This window comes from Wyeomyia smithii, chromosome 3, assembly GCF_029784165.1.
Source record: "Wyeomyia smithii strain HCP4-BCI-WySm-NY-G18 chromosome 3, ASM2978416v1, whole genome shotgun sequence".
NCBI lineage: Eukaryota > Metazoa > Arthropoda > Insecta > Diptera > Culicidae > Wyeomyia > Wyeomyia smithii.
The window spans coordinates 275,506,536-275,529,185 of record NC_073696.1 but is presented as its reverse complement, the minus strand read 5'-3'; the positions used below and the strand labels follow the sequence as shown (position 1 = coordinate 275,529,185).

The window sequence follows — 22,650 nt, the reverse complement described above, 5'->3', positions numbered from 1 at the left end:
AGAGTATCTCTCTGCAAAATATTAGTTCTCTATGACTTCATTAACCCCCGAATGATAATAGGTAAAACCTGACGATAATAGAGCCAATACCCTAGATAAATTTTAACGCCACAGAAGTTTACAAGCTTCTAATTACAAACGTTCTGTCTATCTGGATTTTTTTTTCCATCAAATTAGAATAAAAAAATTCTGAATAAAACCCGAATTAGTTACGAAAAGTTTTGTGAATTTATGGGTTTGAACACCTCATACGGGTGAACTATTTTTTTTTCCGTGTTGGGTATTTTCGTCACTGCGACCAATTTTTTGATATTTTGTGACATATTCCCCCTTTTTAATTTTGCTTAGTCAGGATAACGTATCACTATTGGAAGTGGTCGTTATAGTCTGGCCAATAGCATTAGTCCAGTCCGGTATTATACTTCGTATGAAGCGCACAACCGTACTGGGATTTGTTCTCCAGATTTCAGAGGGTTCCAGAAGACCTCTCTCGAAGAACTTATATCTTTTGATAAAAATTGCCGGACATCGGCATAACAGATGTTCCGAGTCTTCTTTTTCCATGCCACATACTCGACATGTATCATCTTGAAGTTTTTTCATAACCTTCAAATGATAACGGCTCGGACAATGCCCTGTTATTAAACCAGTATACGTGCTTAGATCTTTTTTTGAAAGATCCAGTATTTTACGAGTCATAGAAACGTTCGGAGTGATGAACCGTTTCGACTGCCTACCGATGAAGGTGTTTGTCCAGTTGGATTCCACTTTCAGAGTTTCCCATGCTTTTAGTTCCATTCTAAGGGAACAAGCGGATAGACCACAGAAGGGTTCTGGTCCTATGAACTGATGAGACGATCCAAGTCTTGCCAATTCATCGGCCCTTTCGTTCCCATCTATTCCACAGTGACCAGGAACCCAGTATAAGTCTACTTGATTATTACAACCCAGTGTTTGGAGTGATTGAACACACTCCCAAACTAGTTTTGATGTGCATGTCGCAGACTTCAAAGCCTTCAACGCTGCTTGACTGTCGGACATCATGCAAATGTTTGAGTGTCTGTATTTCCTGCGTAGGCATATTTCAGAACATTCTAGTATTGCTTGGACTTCAGCTTGGAAGACAGTTGGCCATTGGCCCATTGGAACTGGCAGGTCTATTCCTGGGCCAGTTACTCCTGCTCCCACTCGATTGTTCATTTTTGAACCATCTGTGTAGAAAATGATTGATCCTGGGCGGAGATCAGGACCACCGCGTTCCCAAACATCACGCTCAGGTTCAAACATTCGAAATCGTCTTTCAAAATTGTATCTTTTCTCCATCCGGTCTTCATTGTTTATCACTAGGGGATTGATACGAATAGTTTTTAGAATACCTAGATGACCCGTTAAATCACCCTCAAAGAGTCTTAATGATCTTTTGATCCGTAAGGCACTCTTTTCGGCTTCTAATTGTATGAATTGATGCAGTGGAAACATAAACAGTAGAGCTTCCAATGCCTTGGTGGGTGTGCTTCTCATTGCACCCGTTATTGAGAGAGTGGCTAGCCGTTGAAGTTTTTCCAACTTATCTTGAGCACCTTTCTCCCTTGTTTTTGTCATAGGTAATTCTGGGTCTCACTATAGCCGAATATATCCAATGGATCATTTTCGGTTTGAGTCCCCATTGTTTACCAAAAGTTTTATTACATATCCATAGAGTATTTGTAGCTTTTTTTATTGCCTGCTCTAGATGTGTATTCCAGTTAAGTTTTTTGTCAAGAGTTACTCCAAGGTATTTGACGTTATCTGAGAGTTTAAGAAGCTCACCTTTTAGCATAATATCATTAAGCCTAGTCTTTTTTCTACGTGTAAATGGGACGATAGTGGTTTTTGAAGGATTTACATTTAAGCCTTCCCTATTACGGGTAAACTAGCTCAAACTCTTACCCTCTAGGCCTCTACGAGTAATGGTCATGAATAAAATTACCTCAAACTATGACATATATTGAAATGCTGTCATGCTCTTACAGTTATAAGAAAATTTCAGATATTTATATATTGAAACTCTGATATATTTGAAAAAAGTCGACTCTATCCTATAGCTTAAAATTCTGTTTTTAGGCGTCTTGATTAATTCGAAATTATTTGTTATTACCGCCCTGGCGAATTTATTCATACATATTTGGATTGTTAACTCCTTGTTAATTCTGCTTTCTAACTTGGATGCACTGCGATCTACTTCAAATATCATTCAAATATTCTATCTCGTTTCTTTTTTCCATCACCGTTTCAAATCGGTCTTAAAAATCACCTATTGGACAAAATAACTATATTTGAGCGAGTGCACTTGTTTTATTACCATTTTCTCTCATATATTCATGGAGAACAAAATGGAGATTATTTTGATGGTTATTATGTGAAAATGCTTGACCTGCCGTTAATTTTTCGGAAATTACTCTAGAACAAAAATCACAGGAGGGTTGTGTGCAAATCCACGACCGCGAGATTGAAGTAGAATACTTTTACACAGCTCTACTTACGGCTGCACATTAACCTACGGCCGGGCGAAACGGTTCACGCCGCTTTTCGCGTTTAGCCTGGCCTAATGTGCACGGCCAACACAATAGAAAGGTGTTTTCACATTGAAAATTAGACACGGCTCTACTGGAGTAAGTGTTGGCAAATGCATCTACCGCTAATACCGCCGCTATCGTACGAAAGCGCTTCGTTTCATGTGGGGAATAATATCAACAACGAAAAATGACGCGCGTCTAAGCACCCCCGAACTGTTTCGCCATGCCGCTTCCATTTACTTCCTTATAACATTCGCCTCATGGAAGTACCGGCTGCACCTACCGCCGAGGCTGTTACCATACTGCTACTGGTACCCAAAACTATTAACTCTTCAAATTAAGTGTTTTATTTGTCCTCAAAAGAACAATTGTATATAATTGGATATAATGCAATCGCTGCTCTGTAATATTACCGACAGTAATATTCTTCTGAACAAAATGATCCAACTTTTCCACTAGAGGAAGTGCCGGCTGATGTACGGCAAAAATCTCGCCCGATCGCTCGCGTTGGCGTTCGTTCTCAGGCAGAGGCCTGAGACGTGATGACCAACCACAGGGCAAGTGATTTGTTTAATTTGAAGGCAGCCATAGGCGCAACCCGCTGATATATTCTGTTACCGCTGAGTGCTGATATCTGCTGCTGCTGCTGTCAACGTTGCGGACGGTCCATCCAGCTCACCTTCCGACTAATGCATGTAGCTAGTTTGATGATGATGATGATGATGAATTGTCTTTTATTTTTGAAATTGTTTACAGAGGTATAATTTATGACAGGATAATTGGTCAGCCCTAAAGGCTCGTCATCTTTGTTCGTAGTAGTGCATTTAGATTAGTTTTTTAAATTATCTTGAAGATTAATTTTACATCTTTGCCCTAATGGCATGGTATGTTTATGAATTTAAATAAAATTGAATAACCTACCTAACTAATACTAACCTACAACTAAATTGGCAAGGATCGAATTGCCTCGTGAATTGACCTCTGGCAAGCATCCCTGAATCTAGACAGAATTGCCTGTTTGCGCACCAAAAGTGTATCTAGACCGTCTAGTTGGTGGATCTCAGAATTACGCGTTCTTGGAGGACTGTTAAGGATCATCCTTAGGATCTTATTTTGGATAACCTGTAATTTATCAAGGTGATACTTGGCACAACTCTCCCAGATTGGCAAACCGTATTCTAATACTGGCAGGATTATCATTTTATGAACAGCAAGCTTGTTCTTCAGGGACAGTTTGGATTTTCTGTTTATCAGTGGATACAGAGATTTAATGAGGATGTTGCCTTTGATTGATGTTTTTTCCACGTGTGATCTGAATATAAGCTTGCTGTCCAGAACAAGACCGAGGTATCCCACCTCTCTCGACCATTCGATGGGTGAATTATTAATTTTAAGCCTGACGTCGTCAGGCGGAACAAGTAGACGTGATTTCGAGTGGGGAAATAAGATGGCCTGTGTTTTAGCCGCATTGATACAAATCTTCCAGTTGTTGAAGTAGACGGATAGAACATCCAGGCCTACTTGAAGTTTTCTAGTCAGCGAACGGATCATTCGCCCTTTGTACATGATGGCAGTGTCGTCCGCGAACATGGACAGAACACCACCATCCGGAAGGGGGGGAACGTCTGACGTAAAGATGTTGAAGAGGTTAGGACCCAAGAGGCTACCCTGGGGGACCCCAGCATCAACATTAAATGTATCAGACTGGGAGTTGTTCAAGCAGACCCTAAATGATCTACCCGACAGGTAATTTTTGATGATTTTCACAAGGAAGATTGGGAAGTTGCACCGATGCAGCTTATAAACAAGACCATCGTGCCAGACGTTGTCAAACGCTTTCTCAACGTCCAACAACGCCATGGCAGTTGTTTTGGAAACAGACTTGTTCCGCTTGATAATGTTCGTTACCCAGGTGAGCTGGTGCACAGTGGAGTGTTGTTCTGGTCAGCAAACTCTAGTATACGTCTCAGAATCAGTTTTTCGAATAATTTCGAAATAGATGAAAGGAGGCTAATGGGCCGGTAGCTTTTAGCGTCAGTGGGATCCTTCCCAGGTTTATGGATGGGGATAACTTTGGCGAGCTTCCAACGGGACGAGAAGTAGCCAAGTTCCAAGCACTTATTGAAGATCTTTGCGAGGTGATGAAAGAAGTCAACGCTCAAATTTTTCAACTCGAGATTGACCACCCCATCGACACCCGCGGCCTTCATATTTTTACATGATTTGATGGCTGCCATTACCTCATCTGCAGAAATTATAGATTCCTCTGGGACAACTAGAGGGGTCACAGCGATTCTGGACATTGTAGCTGCCACATCGGGCTCAAAGGGGCTCACCAGGGAACGACCAAGATTGTGAGAATTTACGAAATGCTGGCCAAGTGCATTAGCTTTTTCAGCTGGTGTTATTAGCTGAACTTCTCGGCTCGTTTTTCAGAAGTTTAGTTAATTTCCAGAAGGGGTTTGCACAATCTGGGAGAGAGCGAATATGACTCTCCAAGCTTTTGTTTCTGAGATCCACCAACCGGGCCTTAATGATTTTATTAAGACGATTGCAGTAAGACTTTAAGTGAGGCAGGCCAGTACGTTGATAATGGCGCCTAGTTGTGTTACGAAGTCTTATATGAGATTTAGTTATGCTGTCTAGATTCAGAATGTTACTCACCAGGTCAGAAGCAGGGATGTGTTGGTCACGGGCCAAGGATAGAGCCTCGTCGATGAACTGCAAGCACTGATCGATGTCGTCCGTCGATTCAAGCTCGATGTTGTAGCGGATGTTGGCGTCGATGAACTGCTGGAACCGTGGCCAGTCAGCACGATGGTAGTTGGGACGACGATCACAAAACCGATTGGCGGAGTAGCCCACTTCGGCCACCACTGGAAAGTGGTCGGAGCTCAGTTCCTGATAGACGATCGGATTCGAAAGGTTCGCCATGTTGGTGATAAAAAAATCGATGGTCGAGTGAACACCAGAGCGGCTCAACCGGGTGGGGGAGTCTGGGCTCAGGATGATGTACGAAGACGCTTGTAGGTCATTGTGGACGACTTTGCCATTTGGATTGCTTCGAGTGTTGCCCCAGGCTTGATGTTTGGCATTGAGGTCACCAGCCAAGATGAAGTTTTGCCGATGTCTGGTAAGCTTGACGAGATCTTGTTTCAGATTAGAGGATGAATCGTTCCTTGAGCTGACTTGCGACGGACAGTAGGCGGCTATGATAATAATAGGGCCGACAGGGGTAGAAACCTCGACCCCAACCGCTTCGATGACTTTTAAGTTGAAACTGGGTAGCAGCTTACAGCAGATGTTCTTCCTCAACGCGATGGCTACGCCTCCACCCGCTGAGTGGGTACGATCGAGCTGAACAACTCGAAAGTCGGGGAGGTAGATGTTGACACCAGGTTTCAGATGTGTCTCGGTGATGATTGCTACGTCGATATTCCGCTCGTTGAGGAAATCAGCGAATTCGATGGCTTTGCTCTTTAACGAGCAAGCGTTCCAGTTAGCGATGTTGATGCATTCACGGGCCATATTTGGTGAGAATGGAAACTGCTGCTTGCAGCTGTTTAGCTCTGGTTTTACAGGTGCGAAGGGCAAAGAATGCTTCGGCCTTGTTTTCTTCGGCGTCTGTGCGGGCAAACTTTATTCCAGTGGCAGGAGTTGAAAGCCCTGGGAGCCCCGGGGGAGGCGAGGAACGGCTCGATGCTGCGACATCGGCAAACGAGGTTGTAAGCCGATTATTCAGTGGGAGAGGTGGAAGCACTGGGATTGCACGTCGCGATGCGATGACTGGAAAATTTTGTTCGTTATTCACTGGCACTGGGACTTTTCTCCGACCGGGTTGGTTGTTTGTTGAGGCTCTTTTGCGGATCTCAATGAATTCCACCCGCTTCGGGCAGGTACGACTGGTGGCCTTATGATCAGCTCCACAATTTCCGCAGACAGGATCGGCAGTTTCCATCAATTGGCAGGCGTCGGGTACGTGCGTTTGTCCGCATTTGATGCAGCGGGAGGCCATATGGCAGTTTTTAGTCCCATGTCCAAGCAACAGGCAATTGGAACATTGGGTCACATCTCGATGAACTAGTTTGTAGCACTCCCAGGCTACAATGATGTGGAAAAGGGCACGAATGGACTGCAAATCCGCCAAACATGTTGAATTTTTCTCCAGGCTGATAGGGTACAATTGGTCACGGTACTTCCGACTCTTGTTGTGGCGTGACCTCTTATGGATCTGTATTGGCTTGAGTCCATTTGCCTTCAGTTCCTCTAATCGAGTGTCAATTTCCATGTCTGGAAGACCACGGAGAACAACCTTGAGCGGTTTTTCTGCTTCAATGTCATGGGAGAAATATTCCACCTTACGCTGCTGCAGTATTACTTGTACCGCCTTGTAAAGATTCAATGCAGGAACCATCAGTTTGTAGCCGTCAGTGCACATACGGATAGTGCATTTCAGTCCTTTCTCGATGTAAAAAACAATTGCTTCATGAAGACCTTCTGGAAATCCTTTCACATAGAAGGGTGGAATTTTCTCTTTTTTCACTATTTCGGGGTCCGTGGAGTTTTCCAAGACAGCAAATCTGTTGTTGGCCAAAAGCTTCCTAGCCGCTGAATCGGGGGCATTTCCAGGTCGAGGCCGTTTACCCGTACTAGAACTGGTTTTCGATTTACCCATGTCAGGGTTCACCGTAGCGTCGGTTTCCAACGCGAAAATAAAAACTTACGAACGAACGTACAAAGCGAACGGAGCGAAAATAAACAACTGTACTGCTCAACACGCTAGCAGAGAATGTGATTTTGATGAATGTAGCTAGTTTTCCCAGAAACACTCTTTTATAGCCGAAGGGTGCTATGTAATAGGCCACGCCCTGTCCGTTCAGTTGTTCCATTCCAATGTTCTTCAGACAAATTATTCCACAATTCGCATTTGATTTTTGTATCCAGCGAATAAACACCGATGGTGCTCTCACACACGCAACGGTTTCAACCCGTATCTTATTGCGGTTTGTAAAATCAAGCGATTTCGTTTGCTCGCTGTTGCGTGTTGCATCATGTGACAAATTGGCAGCTGGGAGACGACGAAATTCTGTTTACGCTGATTGATTGATTCGTCTTCATATTAGCTCTGCATAGTCGAACTAACTGCTTTTGTGAATGCGTAGTAACAGGGCAGTTTATTATTCAACGTCGGTTATGCTGATCGCAGCCTTTGCGCTGCCCCTACAGTGGGGGGTTTACTAAATAAAGTAAAAATTAGACAACTACTAAAGAATTTGATTGCATCCCGCACAGAATGTCTGCTTGTGTTGATGTCAGGAAATTTTAAACCTTCAATTATTTTTTTATTTGCCTTGAAAAAAAGCATTTTGCGGTTCAAAATCGGTTGCTAATTACAACCTTTGAGTTGCCCTAACATTTACATTATTTTACATTCAGTAAATTCGACGGGTGCGACAGATTTAAATTGCTAGGATGCAACACAGAATGCTTGCTTGCGTTGACAAAAATTATTAACTTTCAATGACTTGTTTATTTGCCTTGAAAAAGGCATTTTGATTTCCAAAATTGGATTTCCTGATGGCAATCTTCATGCAGCCCTAACACGAGGGGAATAATGGCTGTCTGGCGACACACGCTGAGAAAAACCGCGCTGCTCCTGAGACGTGGTGGCCAACCACAGGGCTAGTGCTGCTGCTAAGGAAGGACGACTGCTGTTGTCGCTGTCTAGAACTATTATGAGCGGCTCCGGCTGAAACAGGCTCTTATATAGGCCAAATAGCATGTTTTCAATTGCAAGGTATATGATTCTGTCGACCGTGCTTGGGAAGCAAGCATATAACGACCAATCAGAGGTCGAATTTTTCGTTTTGACAAGGCTTGACTATTTTCAATAGTACAATAGTTTGAATAATAAAATTACAATTATCTTATTTTGGGAAGAATCTTAGAAGATTTTCCAATCTATTGCTGCAAGAACGAAGGAAATCCATCGAATACTAACCGATTTATTAGCATTTGAAATTGGACATATTTTTCTCTTTTTTCGGTTTTAGATTTTCATTTCACATCCCTATGTAGCCGAACTTCCTGAGAGAAGTATTCTACTTCAAAAAAAATTTAACCTTAAAAAGCTTATAATAAACAAACTAGCGATATACGTTATGGTTATTCTTGAAACTTTAGTTATAGTTTTTTCTGGCCAAACGTATTCATGCAATATTGAGACCCATCGTACCACTTTTACCTTACCGTTAGCCAACAAAGTAGAAGTAAGTAAGTACCATTTTTAGGATAAAAATAAAAATCACCGAGAAAAAATCCCGTTTATTTAAATTACAAAAAAAAAAAGATTGAGCATCAATTTAATCGTTTTAGCTCCTGATTAAAATATGCACCAATAAGTATCCTTCATACTTTCAATAAACTATGTTCAAGACGTTTCACAAGAAGCAAAACTAGTCAGACAGCAGAACTTAACCGTAATGAGAAGCAAATGGCATCGCAGCGCAGAAGCCACATTCAAATCCATCGTTCTTAACAGTGATAAGCGAGTGAGACTCACACCGCATCTGTGCATTTAACTGTGCTGTTCTATTATTCATTTTTTTTTCTCGTTTCAGATAAAATTGTTATCACCAAAGTCTACCCGTTGACGTCGCGCATATGTGGCCATTTTCTTTACTGGCTACAGCGGTTCAAAGTATGTGGTGCGATTTTTATCAGAAAAGAATTTCCTGTAACGGAGGAGATCTTAACGTTCATTTTTTTTTTTTTGTTTCATTTGTGGTCAGTGCAGGGCAAAAATTACCATAACTAATCAGTTCCCCAGTGACCACGGCAGCAGAAGGCCGTCGAACCAAAAAACCCGTAACCATTTGGAAGGAAATTTAATATAAGACGATCTGCAGTGGTTCGATTTCTGTCAGTATCCTATTGATCATCGTTCGGAAGCAGTGCCTCGTAACGTTTCTAATAATACCGGAATCGGAACTCGGCGAACACATGGCGTACTGGAACCCACAATTCGGCCATTCATTGGGTCACCTAGCTAATGTTTGAAATTGCTAGCTGCCTAGTGAAGGGCAATATTGTGGCGATAATTCATCGAAAGGATTTTCCCCTAGTTGCGTTCGTTCTAAGTGAAGTTGTTGTATTATGTGTTTCTGATTCCATAATTTTAATTATTTTTTTTGTGTCTCAGAATTGTACAAAAAACCGCTGAAACAGTAGGTTACTCTTTAAGATTGCATCGGTGCTTTTTTTGCTATTTTGAGTGATTCATGAGTAAAAACAGTTTTAGTGGCTTGTTTAACACGTACTAAAGCTAGCATACTGAACAGTAAAATCAGCGATCCCATTTTGTGAAGACCGTTGTGATTAATTCTTTAATAAAAATGAGCATTAAATTCGAGCAATATAGAAAAAGTTTTTTGCTAAGTTGAACAGAAAGCCTCATGTAAGAACTCGTAACTCAAAAGTTAAGATTCAAGGGTCAAAATTACAATTTAGTTCAATCACTAATTATGGAAACCGAGTAGAATACGCTGCACCCGTTTTCGAAATAGTTTGCTAGTCTCATGAATTACCGTAGCGTCGAAGTCTGAATACTTGTAGAGATGCGAGTCGACACTTTTAATGATGAAACCTTATCAAACTTATTTATAAAGGGCGTGGCATCTGATATATTAGAGAGCATTTTAAGCGAAAATTGTTCATTTTGGAAACAAAATAACTCTGTTTCACTGTTTTCATCAAGTGTTTTATGTTTAGCATGATTGAAAGGATTAAACAACAACAAAAAAACCACTTTATTGTTATAATATTTGTTGTTAAAGCAACACACAGGTTCAACGTTAGTGCAGTTTCAAAAAAAAACTATAAAAAATGATTCGCGAAAAAGTTCAGAAATAATTTTTTTATTTGTGTTTTAATATTACTTTCCTTAAATATAATATACACCAGAAAACCCCATTTTCATGCCGCTTCGTAATAGAGAGAATTATAATACATTTCAGCTGCCGTAGCTGCTGTCATTCGGCTACACTTGAGCTGTTAAAACGCTCTGTTTCTGTTGAAGTCGATTCAACTGGATTTTTTATAGTTTTGTAAAATGTTAGCCAGTATTCTTCCATTATCGGATAGATAAAAAAAAAATTAGTCAGTATAGTTCGACAACTGTTAAAACGTATAGCTTAGGGGTAACATTTGTGTAAAAAACACAGCATCTTGCAGCTGCTAACAAGAAACATGAGTCATTAATTGTACTGTTGAAAGTTCAAAATCATTTAACATGTTAGATTAGAAAAAAATAAGACAAAGATTTAATTTTCTTTCTGTTCTTCTATAGCCATTTTTTTACCGACTAGCATCCTTTGCACTCCGACCTGATCCCTCTCGTTGTTAACTGTGGTTTAAGCTCCGAAGTTTTTGTGTTATGTCGGTTTAATGATGCATAGTTAGAAGTTACTTACAAATTTTGCTTCGTTTGATGAAATTTTATGTCATATTTGGCATTGGATTTTGCTATTTTCTTCTGGCTAATTTGTACAACAGAAATAAATTAAAGAAATATCACACACCAGAATCAGCAATTTAATTAAGCAATTAAAAGAGCCTTCGAGTGGGTTCAAAAACGGAACTTATAGGGAGATTGGGTTCTGAAAAAATGTTTATTAAAATTCAAATGAAACCATCATTCATTGCTTTGATGAATCTACCTCATTCTGTTCAAAGAAATATTCAGCTGATAATGAAATTTTTCGCGGTAGATTTTGATATTTGAAAAAATCATCATCATGGTTCTCAACAGTTCACAAACCGTTAACCATAAAGAATACCATTTTCACTAGTGGTAGTACCGCGCTACTGTTGGCAGAATAATGGGATAGTTAAAAATAGTAAAATAATTATACTGTCTTCTCTACTGTAGAATATATATCTGTAATGAAACATTTCTTCCAGCTAAAATATTATGCACACTTTGGAGAGTTGAGCGCATAACTTTTTAAAATTTTCAAACATACGAATTATGCAGCTTTCTAGAATTCACTAACTTCTGGAAAATTTCGTAGGAATTTACTATGGCTGTTCTACTCAAGCCGTGTTCAGTATGAAAAATGAAAAAAATGTGCAAAACCATAACAAAAAATTATAATTGTGACAAACAAAAATCATCATTTTTCGTATTTCTGAATTATCGGATATAATTGATTAATGACAGTTGTTTCGGTCTTCAACTCCTTCAAAACGGTAGATTATTTCATAAACAGACTTTTATGAGGAATATGTAGACGAATTTAGGGAATCCGATTTATTCGATCCTCCGTCCATCATTAATATTGAAAGTTGTTAAAATGAAGAAGGATAGTTAATAGGATTTGACGTGGATGCAGTGTGCAACCTGAAATTATAGTGAGATTTGAAAAATTTGAAAACAAATCACTTCAAGTAATACTTATAAGACAGACGCTTCATTAGTATTTATTACAAAAAAAAAAAACAACAGTTTCCTATTTCCCGCAACATCCGTCTTCTCCGATTGTAAAAGCTTTCAAATCCGGTTTCCTTTTAATTTACTCCAGATCCCGTTATCCTTTCGACATGGTTGACGTTTTGCCTGCACATGTGTGCATGCCCTGCTCGGCAGCCGCACGAATGAACCACATTGGTATGAATGAACATCAACACTTGGCGTGAGTGTGTGTGCGTGCCAGAAGGCAGCATTGATTTGTCAAGAAAACGCTGCGAACGGAACCCAACCATTGATACTTTGTGAGGCGAGCAAGGTGATTATAGCACCGAATTCTCATTAATAGGGCCGACTGCGTGACGTCACGAAATTTTTACAGGGAAAAACTCATACTTTTCCAGACCAAATTCACAGCGGTTTACTAATTTTCCTACAAAGAAGCGGTCTTGATTTAAGTTCCACTTTTACGTTGTTCACTAGATCAAGCAAAACTATCGAAATGGATGTAGAATCTTAACCTTGTGACGTCACAGAACTGCAGCACCACTCGCCCACCCGTAGGCCGAAAACTTCCAACACTTCTACATGTGTGTATCCGTCTCCTATTCGTCTTCTCACCTTCCGTACGGATGAACCTTGCAAAAATCGATACTAGCGTCGGCCATCGCAAAGAGTGCTCGGGAGGTGAAAATTTCAGTCTTTACGGCAAAACGTCGAATTTACTGTGAAATTGTGCAAGAAACGGTAAGTACTAGTGATAATCGGCGAATTGTTGTCACCGTGCCCCACTGGCGACTGGTTTCTATTTTTGTAAACTTCACGCAGGTGCGTAACGCGAAAATTTAACTGGGCTTGCTCAGGAATAATGTTGTGTTTTGCAGGAAAAGGGCAAACTCGGAACATTTTTCTGATAATGCGCTCAATCGCTCACGACGGCCGCGCGCTCCGACTCCGTAATGACTCCGTCGGGTCTTAGTTTGTAAACAATCGCGAGTGTTTGGAGATTACTGTCGGTTCCGTCCCGGTGTGGTCCGGTTTTTTTTTTTCGTTCGAATTTTCCTCATAGTGCGCCCCAGCGATGGCCTCAAATGGGCAGCGTGAAAATTTTCCTACCCCATCCGTGCAATGGTGGAAAACTAAGCGGCGGCCCCCCGTTTGGGCTTGCGGCTAGCATATTGTTTCATGGAAAGGTACAATCGCGGGTTTGACAACATGTCCGGCCACCGAAACGAAGCCCCCCGGGGTTTTCGAAGTGAGATTTTCTTCCTAAGTTTATTTGTGAATGGCCAAGATGGAAGGTTTTTTTTACATCGTATTTTTTTCTCAATCAAGGCACTCTCTGCTGTCAACCATATGTGCATGTGTGTTAGTGTACCTAATTTTCAATCAAAAATTTCGTGAATACGACGGAAATATTGTATTTATTTGTTGAAATTTGTACGCTTTTCATAGTTTTGGATCTTTTAATAGTTTTCCATAATCATGAAAAGTCAACGATCCGTAAAATTGAAGCAAGCTTGTAGGGTCGCGTGTAGTTTACCTCCCACTACCACTAGAAGGCAGGAGACTTCTTGCGATAGAAGTAGTGCACGGATGAACGTGTGTGGTATTTAAACGTGTATGGTATAGGGAACAGCAGAATGGTAGCACAAAAGAGACAGGTTAAAATTTAAAGAGCCTGGCACTTGGCAGCTCGCTCTTTCGTATCGTAGCAGTCGAGCAAAACATAAAAAGCATAAACCAAATGTGCCATGCTGCCATGCTCTGCAGACTGGCGTGTGTTCGCTTTTGATAACAAAGGGGGAAAGCCGTCGCTCGGCCTGGTGGTAAGCACCAGAACTAGCGAAGGCAAGTGTTCCCCTAATATTTTCCTACGCGTAAATCCTGTTTGTGTTCCTGCGTTAGCAGGGGTAAAATAAGTTGCGCATATTAATTGTGTCACGCAGCTAGGCTTACACATCGTACACCCTTCATTTCGCACAGGACCGTCTCTGAAGAGCGCACGCAGTCACGATGGCCAGCATAAGCATCATGAACTCGGTGGAGGAAATGGATCTGATCGAGGACGATAACATCACTGGCGCGTCGGATGACGACGATGACGGGGATCCGAGTAGTCCGGGCAGTGCATACGACGATGGAACCAACCTGCTTAACGTGGCCATGGAAAATGAAGTCACCGCACAGCTGGTAGCCGCCGGTGTGGTCGGAGTGGCAGCCGCTGCCGCCATTACATCATCCAAGAAAAAGAAACGTCCGCATTCGTTTGAGACAAATCCGTCGATCCGAAAACGGCAGCAAAATCGATTGTTACGAAAATTGAGGGTGAGTAGGATATAATTGAAAAGGGTTTCGAAAAATTAACGTCATTCTACCGAACAGCAAACCATCTTCGAGTACGCCACCCGCGTCGGACAGCAGGCGGTCGTTCTGGTAGCCACTCCCGGCAAGCCAAACAACATTTTCAAAGTATTCGGAGCCAAACCTCTCGAGGATGTACTGAAAAATCTGCGCTCCAATGTAATGGACAAACTGGACGAAGCACTGGCAGCACAGGCTCCGCCGCGCGTCCAAGACGATCCGTCTCTGTTCGAACTTCCCCCACTAATTATAGACGGTATCCCGACGCCAGTTGAAAAAATGACCCAGGCACAGCTGCGAGCATTTATCCCGCTGATGTTGAAGTATTCCACCGGGCGGGGCAAACCCGGCTGGGGACGAGACTCGACACGTCCGGCCTGGTGGCCGAAAGAATTACCCTGGGCCAATGTACGCATGGATGCAAGAACGGAGGAGGAAAAACAGAAGGTAATGTGATCCTCTAGAAAAACCATTTCCTTACATTACCAACAAAAATTACAGATAAGTTGGACCCATGCGTTGCGGAAAATCGTAATCAATTGTTACAAATACCACGGACGGGAAGATTTGCTGCCCGCATTCAGCGAGGAGGACGAGAAGGCCAACGCTATTGCAACTGCTAACTCAAACGTAAGTATTTTCGATTGTCCACCGTTGTACTCATCTTCCCTTCATGTTTCGTCCCAACACTAACCCATTCCGCGGTAATGGTATTCTAACTAAACTGGGAACTTATTTTACAAATTAAACCATGCACTACGGTACAGGTTGAGCAAATAAAGATTCAAAACACAAATGTTATCACAACGACCACAACCAGTGGCAACTCGCTGGCCAGCAGCAGCAGCAGCAACAGCAACGGCCAACAGCAGCAGCAGCAGATCATCATTCAGCATCAGCCGAACGGCACTATCACCACCACCACGAGCAATGCACCCCAGACGCAGACCCATCAGATCATCAAGGAGGTCTCCGACGGGACGATTCAGATTCAAACGCAATCGTCCCCGACGCAGACCCTGAATGCGCAGGTTTGCCTCGACTCGATGGCGCTAAGCGATGTGGATGTTCGTACTAATCCTTTTTGCTACAGACTATTGATGTTGTGCCCTTTTGCGTTCCGTCGGTTTACTTGCTATTTTATATAGTTGAGTGTTGAGTTTTTTTTTTGGCTTTTCAGTTGTTTTTTTTTTCTGTCGAGTTTATCGACATTTAAGAAGTTTCAGTTCAACGTTTGAGGTGTTTACCATTTGTTTTTGGCATGATTTGAGAAAGTTTTAATTAGCTGTTCGAATGTACGGCGATTAAATGGTGTTGTTTTCTGCTTTTACAGTACACGCATACAGTGCTGCAAACTATTCAGAACGCCGATGGTACGATGTCCATCATCCAGGTCGATCCCAACAATCCAATCATCACACTTCCAGATGGAACAACCGCACAAGTACAAGGAATCGCAACGGTGAGTATTTACGTTCTTAAGCCGTCTAAAATGTTGGTAGATTTTTTGAACACAGCTTAGTTTTTGTTCAACAGTTTATGCTTTTCGACTAACACAAGCTTACTAAAATTGTTTATGAAAGCTCGAATTAAATGTTTCTTTCTCTTATTTTCACAGCTACAAGCCCAGGGTGACAATGGTGTACACACAATACAGACTATATCGGACGGACAGGGTGAAAGTATGTCCGTAGACCTGACGGAAGCTACCCTCGGCCAGGATGGACAGTTAATCATTACCGGGGAGGATGGTCAAGGTAAGCCCGAGAAACCTATCTTCACCAATGAGTACCTCCGGAAGCTGATACAACGCTCGTTACAGAATATTCCTACTCTGGCTTCCCGGTGAATGTGAGCGGCATGATCACCCTGCCGGTATCGGCCCAGATGTACCAAACCATGGTAGCCAACATCCAGCAGCTGCCGAACGGGGACGGAACGGTGTGCATAACTCCGATGCAGGTACATAGTCAAAGCACGAAGCCCGAGAATTTTAGTAATGCTAGGCCGACCGCACCGACACAGAACGTGACACTTTCTGCCAACAACAGTAATCAGCTGGGCAGCAACAGCCACCAGCTCCCGAACAGTAGCATTAATGTAAACAGTCTCAAGAGGCCCCGTAGTGTACAAAATAGTGCCAGTTTAGTCAATCCTAGAAACGCTACAGATGAGCAAATTTTGAACCAACTGCTAGCATCAAGCCAAAGCAAGAAACTTAGTGTGATAGCGAATAATAATAATAATAATAATAATAGTAATAACTCCACCAACAATAACACTATAAAAATAAATCTCTCCAAAGACGTGACCGACGGCCAACAGCGGCCTATAGTGCCCCAGATCGTCATTCAGTTGAACAGTAACATGCTCAATGCCAAAGATCTTCTGAGCGAAAACCTCCCAGCCGCAATCGAGAAACAGGTCCAGCTTGTCAAGCAGGAACTGGAAACGCAAGCGGCGGTCGACAGTATAACACCTGAAACATCGCCGACGGCGTCTCCTCCGCCTCTTTCCTGTCGGAATCCTTCCGAAGGCAAAATCTAAAACCCATTTCCCGCTCGCGTAACAGCTGATTGCTATGACTGACTGACGACGCAGACTTATGGCGCAACTGCTCCCAAAACTAACCCTGACAGGCCCCTTTTGACACAAACACACACACACTTGACAAAAACCAGTGGAGTATTGTTGAGTTTTTGTAGGTTTATACGTTGGTTATGCCATACTTTAAAGATTTCGTTTTCAAAGTTTTTTTTTGTTAATTTCATTTTTATGTTTTTTTCTACATCTAAGTTCCGAGTGTAAGAAGTTAGGGGGATATGATTCGCAACAACGACGCGACAACAGCGGAAAAGTTTGCCAAAAAGTCTACAAATTTGCCAAACATTAGAAAAAAAGATCTGCATGAATCTAGTCAGTGTAGTTTCTCTGCTTGCCGTAAAAATTGTATAGTTTCGTGTACTGCTTAAAGTACCCAAGAAAAACCAAAACCATTTTAATTTTTCGATCAGATTTATAAATCGGAAAAAGAAAATATTTTTCCAATGCCCAAAAAAAAATTTTTAGCGAGCAGAAATAATACCAAAGCTTTGGAAGCTTCTCTGTTCGGAGGATAAATTTCCACACTCGGTGCAATGTGCCAGTATTACAGCTAGTGTAATAAAAAAAGGGCTAGCATCGAACACAGAGGCCAGAAAAAAGTTCTACTTTGAAATGACTTAACTATCTTGAGACGTGGAAAAAACGCGCGTGAATGCAATTTAACGTAGTCAAACTATTAGTCAATCTCTACACCAGCTTATTTACGATAAGTTTTATTATGCGTACGGTATTTCTCTAGTTAGACCAAGGTTTAGCTCTTACCCTTACTTTACGATTATCATCACACTTGAGTTTTTTGTGCCATTTCTCTTAGTTATATTATGTGTTCGTATATGGATGTGTGTGCGTGGTTTGCATTATTTATTTTTGTCTATCTCTTATTTCGAGTGTTTATTAGTCGTTTAATTTGTAAGTTGTCAGTCCGTTTATCAACAATATTATTTATGAAAGAATAAACTACGGATCCTTTTTTTAATGCGTTGTTTTTTTTTACTTGGATTAGTTTTAGTTTGGTAAGTTTCTTAAAATAAATTATTTGTTTCACAGCACATTGACCAGAGAATATGAACTAGCAACTTTTAAGCAGATTGTAAGCAGATTGTAAGCCCGGAAGCTAATCGATCTTTTCTTATTTTCTTTGCAGATGTGTGATCTTGTGAGTAGAATTGTGGTAGCAATTGCGTACTTAGCTCACTTAGCTTGAAGTTTGATATTGTTTCTAGCTTGTGTAATAACTGATTTTTTTAAAACATTTTCCTGTTTCCTCACACCAGGTCGAGAACGGTGAAACCATGGAAACAATAACGGTCGGCCCTGGGATGCACCAGATGATGATCCAGGGAGCGGCTGGATCGGAACCACAAGTGCTGCAGGTACTTAGCTTGAAAGATGCGTCGGTTCTGACCAAAGCGATGGCGGCCATCGGAGATGTGAAAACAGACGAAGCAACCATTATTGAGCACTAAAACCATAGCAGTAGGCGCAAGTCGGCTTACGGCGGCTCTTTCTTACCGAAGTGTTTGGAAACTTTTTTTCGATCGATTTTACCGATAGTCCAAACCGTTTCCCGCGCAAGTATCGCGCATCAACTTACCGGCCAGGAAGAGCACAAACCCACTGCATTCATATCTAGTCATAAATGGGTAAATGTTTTGAGATTTGACTATCGCGGAATACTGAGTACAACTCTCCACGGGCTCACTATTAGTCCCAATTCATCTATTTTCTAGTCCAATGTCATGTACTAATCATTTCGTCTAAGTCATTGCGATAAGTTAATAAGAGGAAACTGTTCTTCGCTGTACATAAATGGTTTTCCCCCCTGTGTGCAATTTTCCCCTACAACAATCACTAACCATGCAATCCATTTAAGCTTACATTATTACAAGATGTTTGTGAACTTGTAACGAAGAAGAAACTTAGAAAACTTTACAAGCCCTTCGCTGTAATTCCTGAATTATCTGCTAGTCTTAGTCTTAATTGAACCCTTCTGAGTTTAGTTCCGTTTTTTTGTTCCCTTTTCTAAGTGTGTCAGTTTACCAGCTTGAATACCATCATTCCCGTAATAAGAATGTTAGGAACTCCTCTAGTCAAACCTTTGTGTGCGCTTTGGGTTTCGAGCAAACAACCGAACTTCCGATTCCAGTGTTAACACCATAAAACCGTACGTAGCCTAATTCCTCGGACACACTAACAAAAACAAACGAACAGCACCGCAAAAAATCCCACCCATCCCCTTCTATCCCTGTCCCGGTGAAAACCAGGTAAAATGCTCTCTTTTGTAGTAGAAATATTAAAGCTTGGTAAAAAACATTATGAACACTAGAGGAAAAGACTGATCCATCCTGTGAGGGATTAGACGAGAGATGATGTCAACACTCCAATAAGAAGCATCTGTGATTAATGGATTGTACTTTTAACTGTGTCTCACCTAATTATTTATTTATTTTTTCTGCATTCGTTGGTTTTATTTATATGTTTAGTAATTTATTTCGGACAGCATACTACACCAGATTAGAATTTATTTATCAATTTATTTATTCTAAACCCTATTTATTAAATTCAATCGAACGCTAGCCAAACGCGTGCAAATGACGATTAGATCTATTCTAGTCCCAATCGACGAACTTCGCGGTTCACAGGCCGAACCCGGATTCGTTGCGATACGGTTGCAATACACGACGAGAGTGGTACGAGAGCTGATTTGCCCACCAACAACCAACAACAGTGTCTGTACCAGTACTTGTATAGATATTTCACACACACATACACGCCCATGAAAATATTTGTAACGAAAACAAACCAAAAAAAAAGTAAGGAAAATTTCAGAAAGAACTATTTTTGTCTCTGCAATCAATGTGAATAATTCAAAATCTATATTAGCTGTAAATGTAAAACTAAAAACTGGAAGTCACGGAGAAATACAAATATAACGAGTACGCATTTATGTTTCTTTTTTTATGTGAGAAATGTTCTCGAGTGTTGATCGAATTCAGGTAGGGTGGGCGTATCACAAATCTTTTGAGAGCGGATTATTTAGAAAACTTGTATCTTTTGGCGTTAAAAATTTCTCTTTGATCCGATATTTGGATTTAAGACTGAACTGTATGATGGCTGAAATGTTGTTCGAATGTATCAGAGGACGCGTCGTAGTGGAACTTACAATCGGAAGCTGAGGTTGAAGGTATTAAGAGCAATAAGGCCAATCCTCGAAATATACCACTCATGCAAGATTTTGAAAAAGTACGAAGGATGTACGAAAGCTTGAAATTCTGCAAGGTAACTAACAGAGGAGATGTCCCCAGCAAATTTGAGCTAATTAAATTTGACAAAACCAAGCTTCTCGTTAGCAACACGACAATGAATTCATGAATGTACCTATAGAGAAAAGAGCCTGCAGAAAAGTCTATCTCCATTTACTAGGGCTCACGAAGGTGCGGTGAAATTTTGTCTAGATTTGGTAAGCTAACTCTACAGTAGGCCATCCCTTATTTTAGAAAAATGGGCGCAATCATGAATTCAACCTCTCAAAATGTTCGTCTCGACAAGCTGAAGAAAATGATATCTTGTTGAGGTCCCTACGATTACGCTAAGTGGTTCCCCAACGGACCTAAAGATATGATAGTATGAGCGACCCTCACGCGGTGGCGAGCACGCTACTATAAGCGCTATACAGATACCAGGAAGCAAGTAGATCGGTTATCACATGTGTCGGTTTACCGAAAAAAAAACTGTTTTTGAATAAAAACCAATATAGTCATTTTGTTTTATGATCCAACAAAGTTCTGCAGGGTTGTCTTTTGCTTTTCCATACAAAAGTATCAATCTTTATTTTTTCCAGAAAATATGATAACAATTAAGTCGATTCCCGATGATAACTCAAAAGTGACCAAAATCAGTATGGGATAGTTATGCGGGTAGCGGCAGTGCATCAACTTAATAGCTCTTTCAGCATGATCGTTTACTACTGTGAGACTATTGACAATTTCTACTCCCCTTTGATACGCAAAATTGGAATCCCAGTTCTTTGCCGGTAGTTCGAAGAAATTCGTTTCAATTCCTAATACTTTGAAAAATTTCATAGTATTGGTCGTAACCAATTCTTGCAGCGGTGCATTCAATTCAGTGAGGCTTCGTTTTTTAGCTGGATTATCATCACCTTGTCTAATGGTAATAGAAAAAAAACCTTGACAACACTCTCTCGCACCTCAAACGATAGACCTGTATCAAATACAGCCAAGCCAAGTAGTTCCTCGCTCAAATACCACAAATGGCCCAGGAATTTTCGCTGAGCAGCAGCAGATGCTTCCGGATGGAAAGATTCAAATTTTTTCAGATCAGCCACGAACTTGAGGTCACTGCGTGGTGCAGAAGCAGCCCCATTTTTCCTTCCTGTGTTGAATATTCATGTTGAGATTAGTTATCACATTGTTGTTATGTTATTTGAATGGCATAGAATTACCTGTATTCACACTGGTGGTATCAAAGGACATTGCTTTGATACGATCAGAAATGTTCCAGTTTTTTGACAGTTCAACGACAGATTCGGCATTGGCTTTGCTTGTGCCTTTTTCAAGAAAAGGAACGCCAAGTAGCTAGGTAGTGTTTCTGCCCGTCTCAAGTACAGCTTGTCGGTCAACTAGACCTCGTCCTGTCAACGAATTTACCACTTCACCATCCCAGTGAACCGTTAGATTATCGTCTGGATCGAAATAGTTAATCAAATGTTGAGCTAAGTCGGATCGGTGTTTGTCACGCTCACGATGAATAGTCGATTCCAAATTATTTGCTCGCTGCTGCCAAAATTACTGTGGCAGAATCCGCACTGACCTTTGCAGCATCAAGAGCTTGTAGCAATTCAGTTGTCATAACGTTTCGTGTTCCTCTGATTCTCTGTGAGATGCGCTGCGATGGTTGATATTCCTCGTCTTTATCTGTATCCTCAAAATCTTCACCGGGTAAGCCGAATTTTACGGCGTTGACTATATATGTGCAAAAAAAAACTATTGGTTTTAAATATTTTATGAAACTAAAACGAATATTACCGATTTTCGACTGAAATTCACTCTTTTTCCGGCGATCCTCCAATAGCTTTTGCTTCTCTTTCTTACGCCGGTCTGCTTTCAGTTTTTTCTGGATTCTGCCAGACAGAACTCCATCGATACCTGCGAAGGTGCTTACTCGGGTTCCTTTTTAGTCCTTGAAAAATTGTATTTCTTCCAAAAGAGCTTTCATCACTATCGGATCCCTTTCCTTCGCCATACTTTTAGACACATCGAAAAGGTTATCAAGCTTATTACAGAAGAGAGCTTTCTTTTTCATTTGCGCTTTGCTATTTTTCCGTGATAAATGTTTACAAATTGCAGATAGTTCAGCATGGAGTAATTCGACTTTCGTAATGCAATGTATTTCCTGGATTATGGGTATTTTTGTTTTCCGCTAGTAGCACAACACTTGTTCAACGATATTCCTTGCACTAGTTCTAATAGAAAGCTTTGCTGATCGAAGCAGATAATAAAACGCAGCCAATACTTGGCGTATCGTTGGGAGGCGTGCTCCAGTTATGAATTCACATTCTGGTCCCACAAATTTAACAATACTTACACTTCTTAGCTTATGCGCCATTTCCACTATTTGCAGTTGTTAGAATTGAAGTAAGAC

The 22,650-nt window shown here is 41.2% G+C and overlaps 2 protein-coding genes and 2 long non-coding RNA genes across 13 annotated transcripts in view; 2 read left to right on the top strand and 2 right to left on the bottom strand.

Annotated features, from left to right (window-relative positions):
• The window catches only part of LOC129729607 (uncharacterized), a 19,818-nt gene extending 6,924 nt beyond the window's left edge, over positions 1-12,894 (bottom strand). The window contains exons 1-3 of one of the 2 annotated variants that reach the window (XR_008728707.1): positions 12,643-12,894; positions 12,010-12,296; positions 8,670-11,955 (exon numbers count right to left, since the gene is read on the bottom strand). The gene's annotated coding sequence lies outside the window, so the exon portion shown is untranslated. Of the gene's footprint in view, positions 1-8,669; positions 11,956-12,009; positions 12,297-12,642 lie in introns of those variants that run through there. The other variant, XM_055688313.1, reaches the window with a different exon arrangement.
• LOC129729619 (uncharacterized) lies at positions 8,737-9,570 on the top strand. The gene is made up of 4 exons (XR_008728710.1): positions 8,737-8,828; positions 8,931-9,106; positions 9,176-9,255; positions 9,347-9,570. It is a non-coding gene; the product is annotated as an uncharacterized LOC129729619 (long non-coding RNA).
• Positions 12,618-19,934, top strand: LOC129729608 (DNA-binding protein Ewg). 9 transcript variants are annotated; one of them, XM_055688321.1, is made up of 10 exons: positions 12,618-12,768; positions 14,008-14,349; positions 14,407-14,832; positions 14,887-15,015; positions 15,153-15,452; positions 15,719-15,847; positions 16,004-16,142; positions 16,208-16,347; positions 18,134-18,145; positions 18,264-19,934. In XM_055688321.1, the coding sequence occupies exons 2-10, from the start codon at positions 14,038-14,040 to the stop codon at positions 18,453-18,455; spliced, it is 1,779 nt and encodes a 592-aa protein (XP_055544296.1). In that variant the 5' UTR covers positions 12,618-12,768; positions 14,008-14,037; the 3' UTR covers positions 18,456-19,934. The 9 variants fall into 9 exon arrangements, with proteins under 9 accessions (XP_055544296.1, XP_055544298.1, XP_055544294.1 ...); XM_055688323.1 differs by lacking the exon at positions 18,134-18,145; XM_055688319.1 differs by lacking the exons at positions 18,134-18,145; positions 18,264-19,934 and having other exon boundaries at positions 15,153-15,416; positions 16,208-17,965.
• LOC129729618 (uncharacterized) lies at positions 19,367-22,650 on the bottom strand. The gene is made up of 3 exons (XR_008728709.1): positions 22,035-22,650; positions 21,452-21,971; positions 19,367-21,381 (listed from the first exon to the last, which is right to left on the bottom strand). It is a non-coding gene; the product is annotated as an uncharacterized LOC129729618 (long non-coding RNA).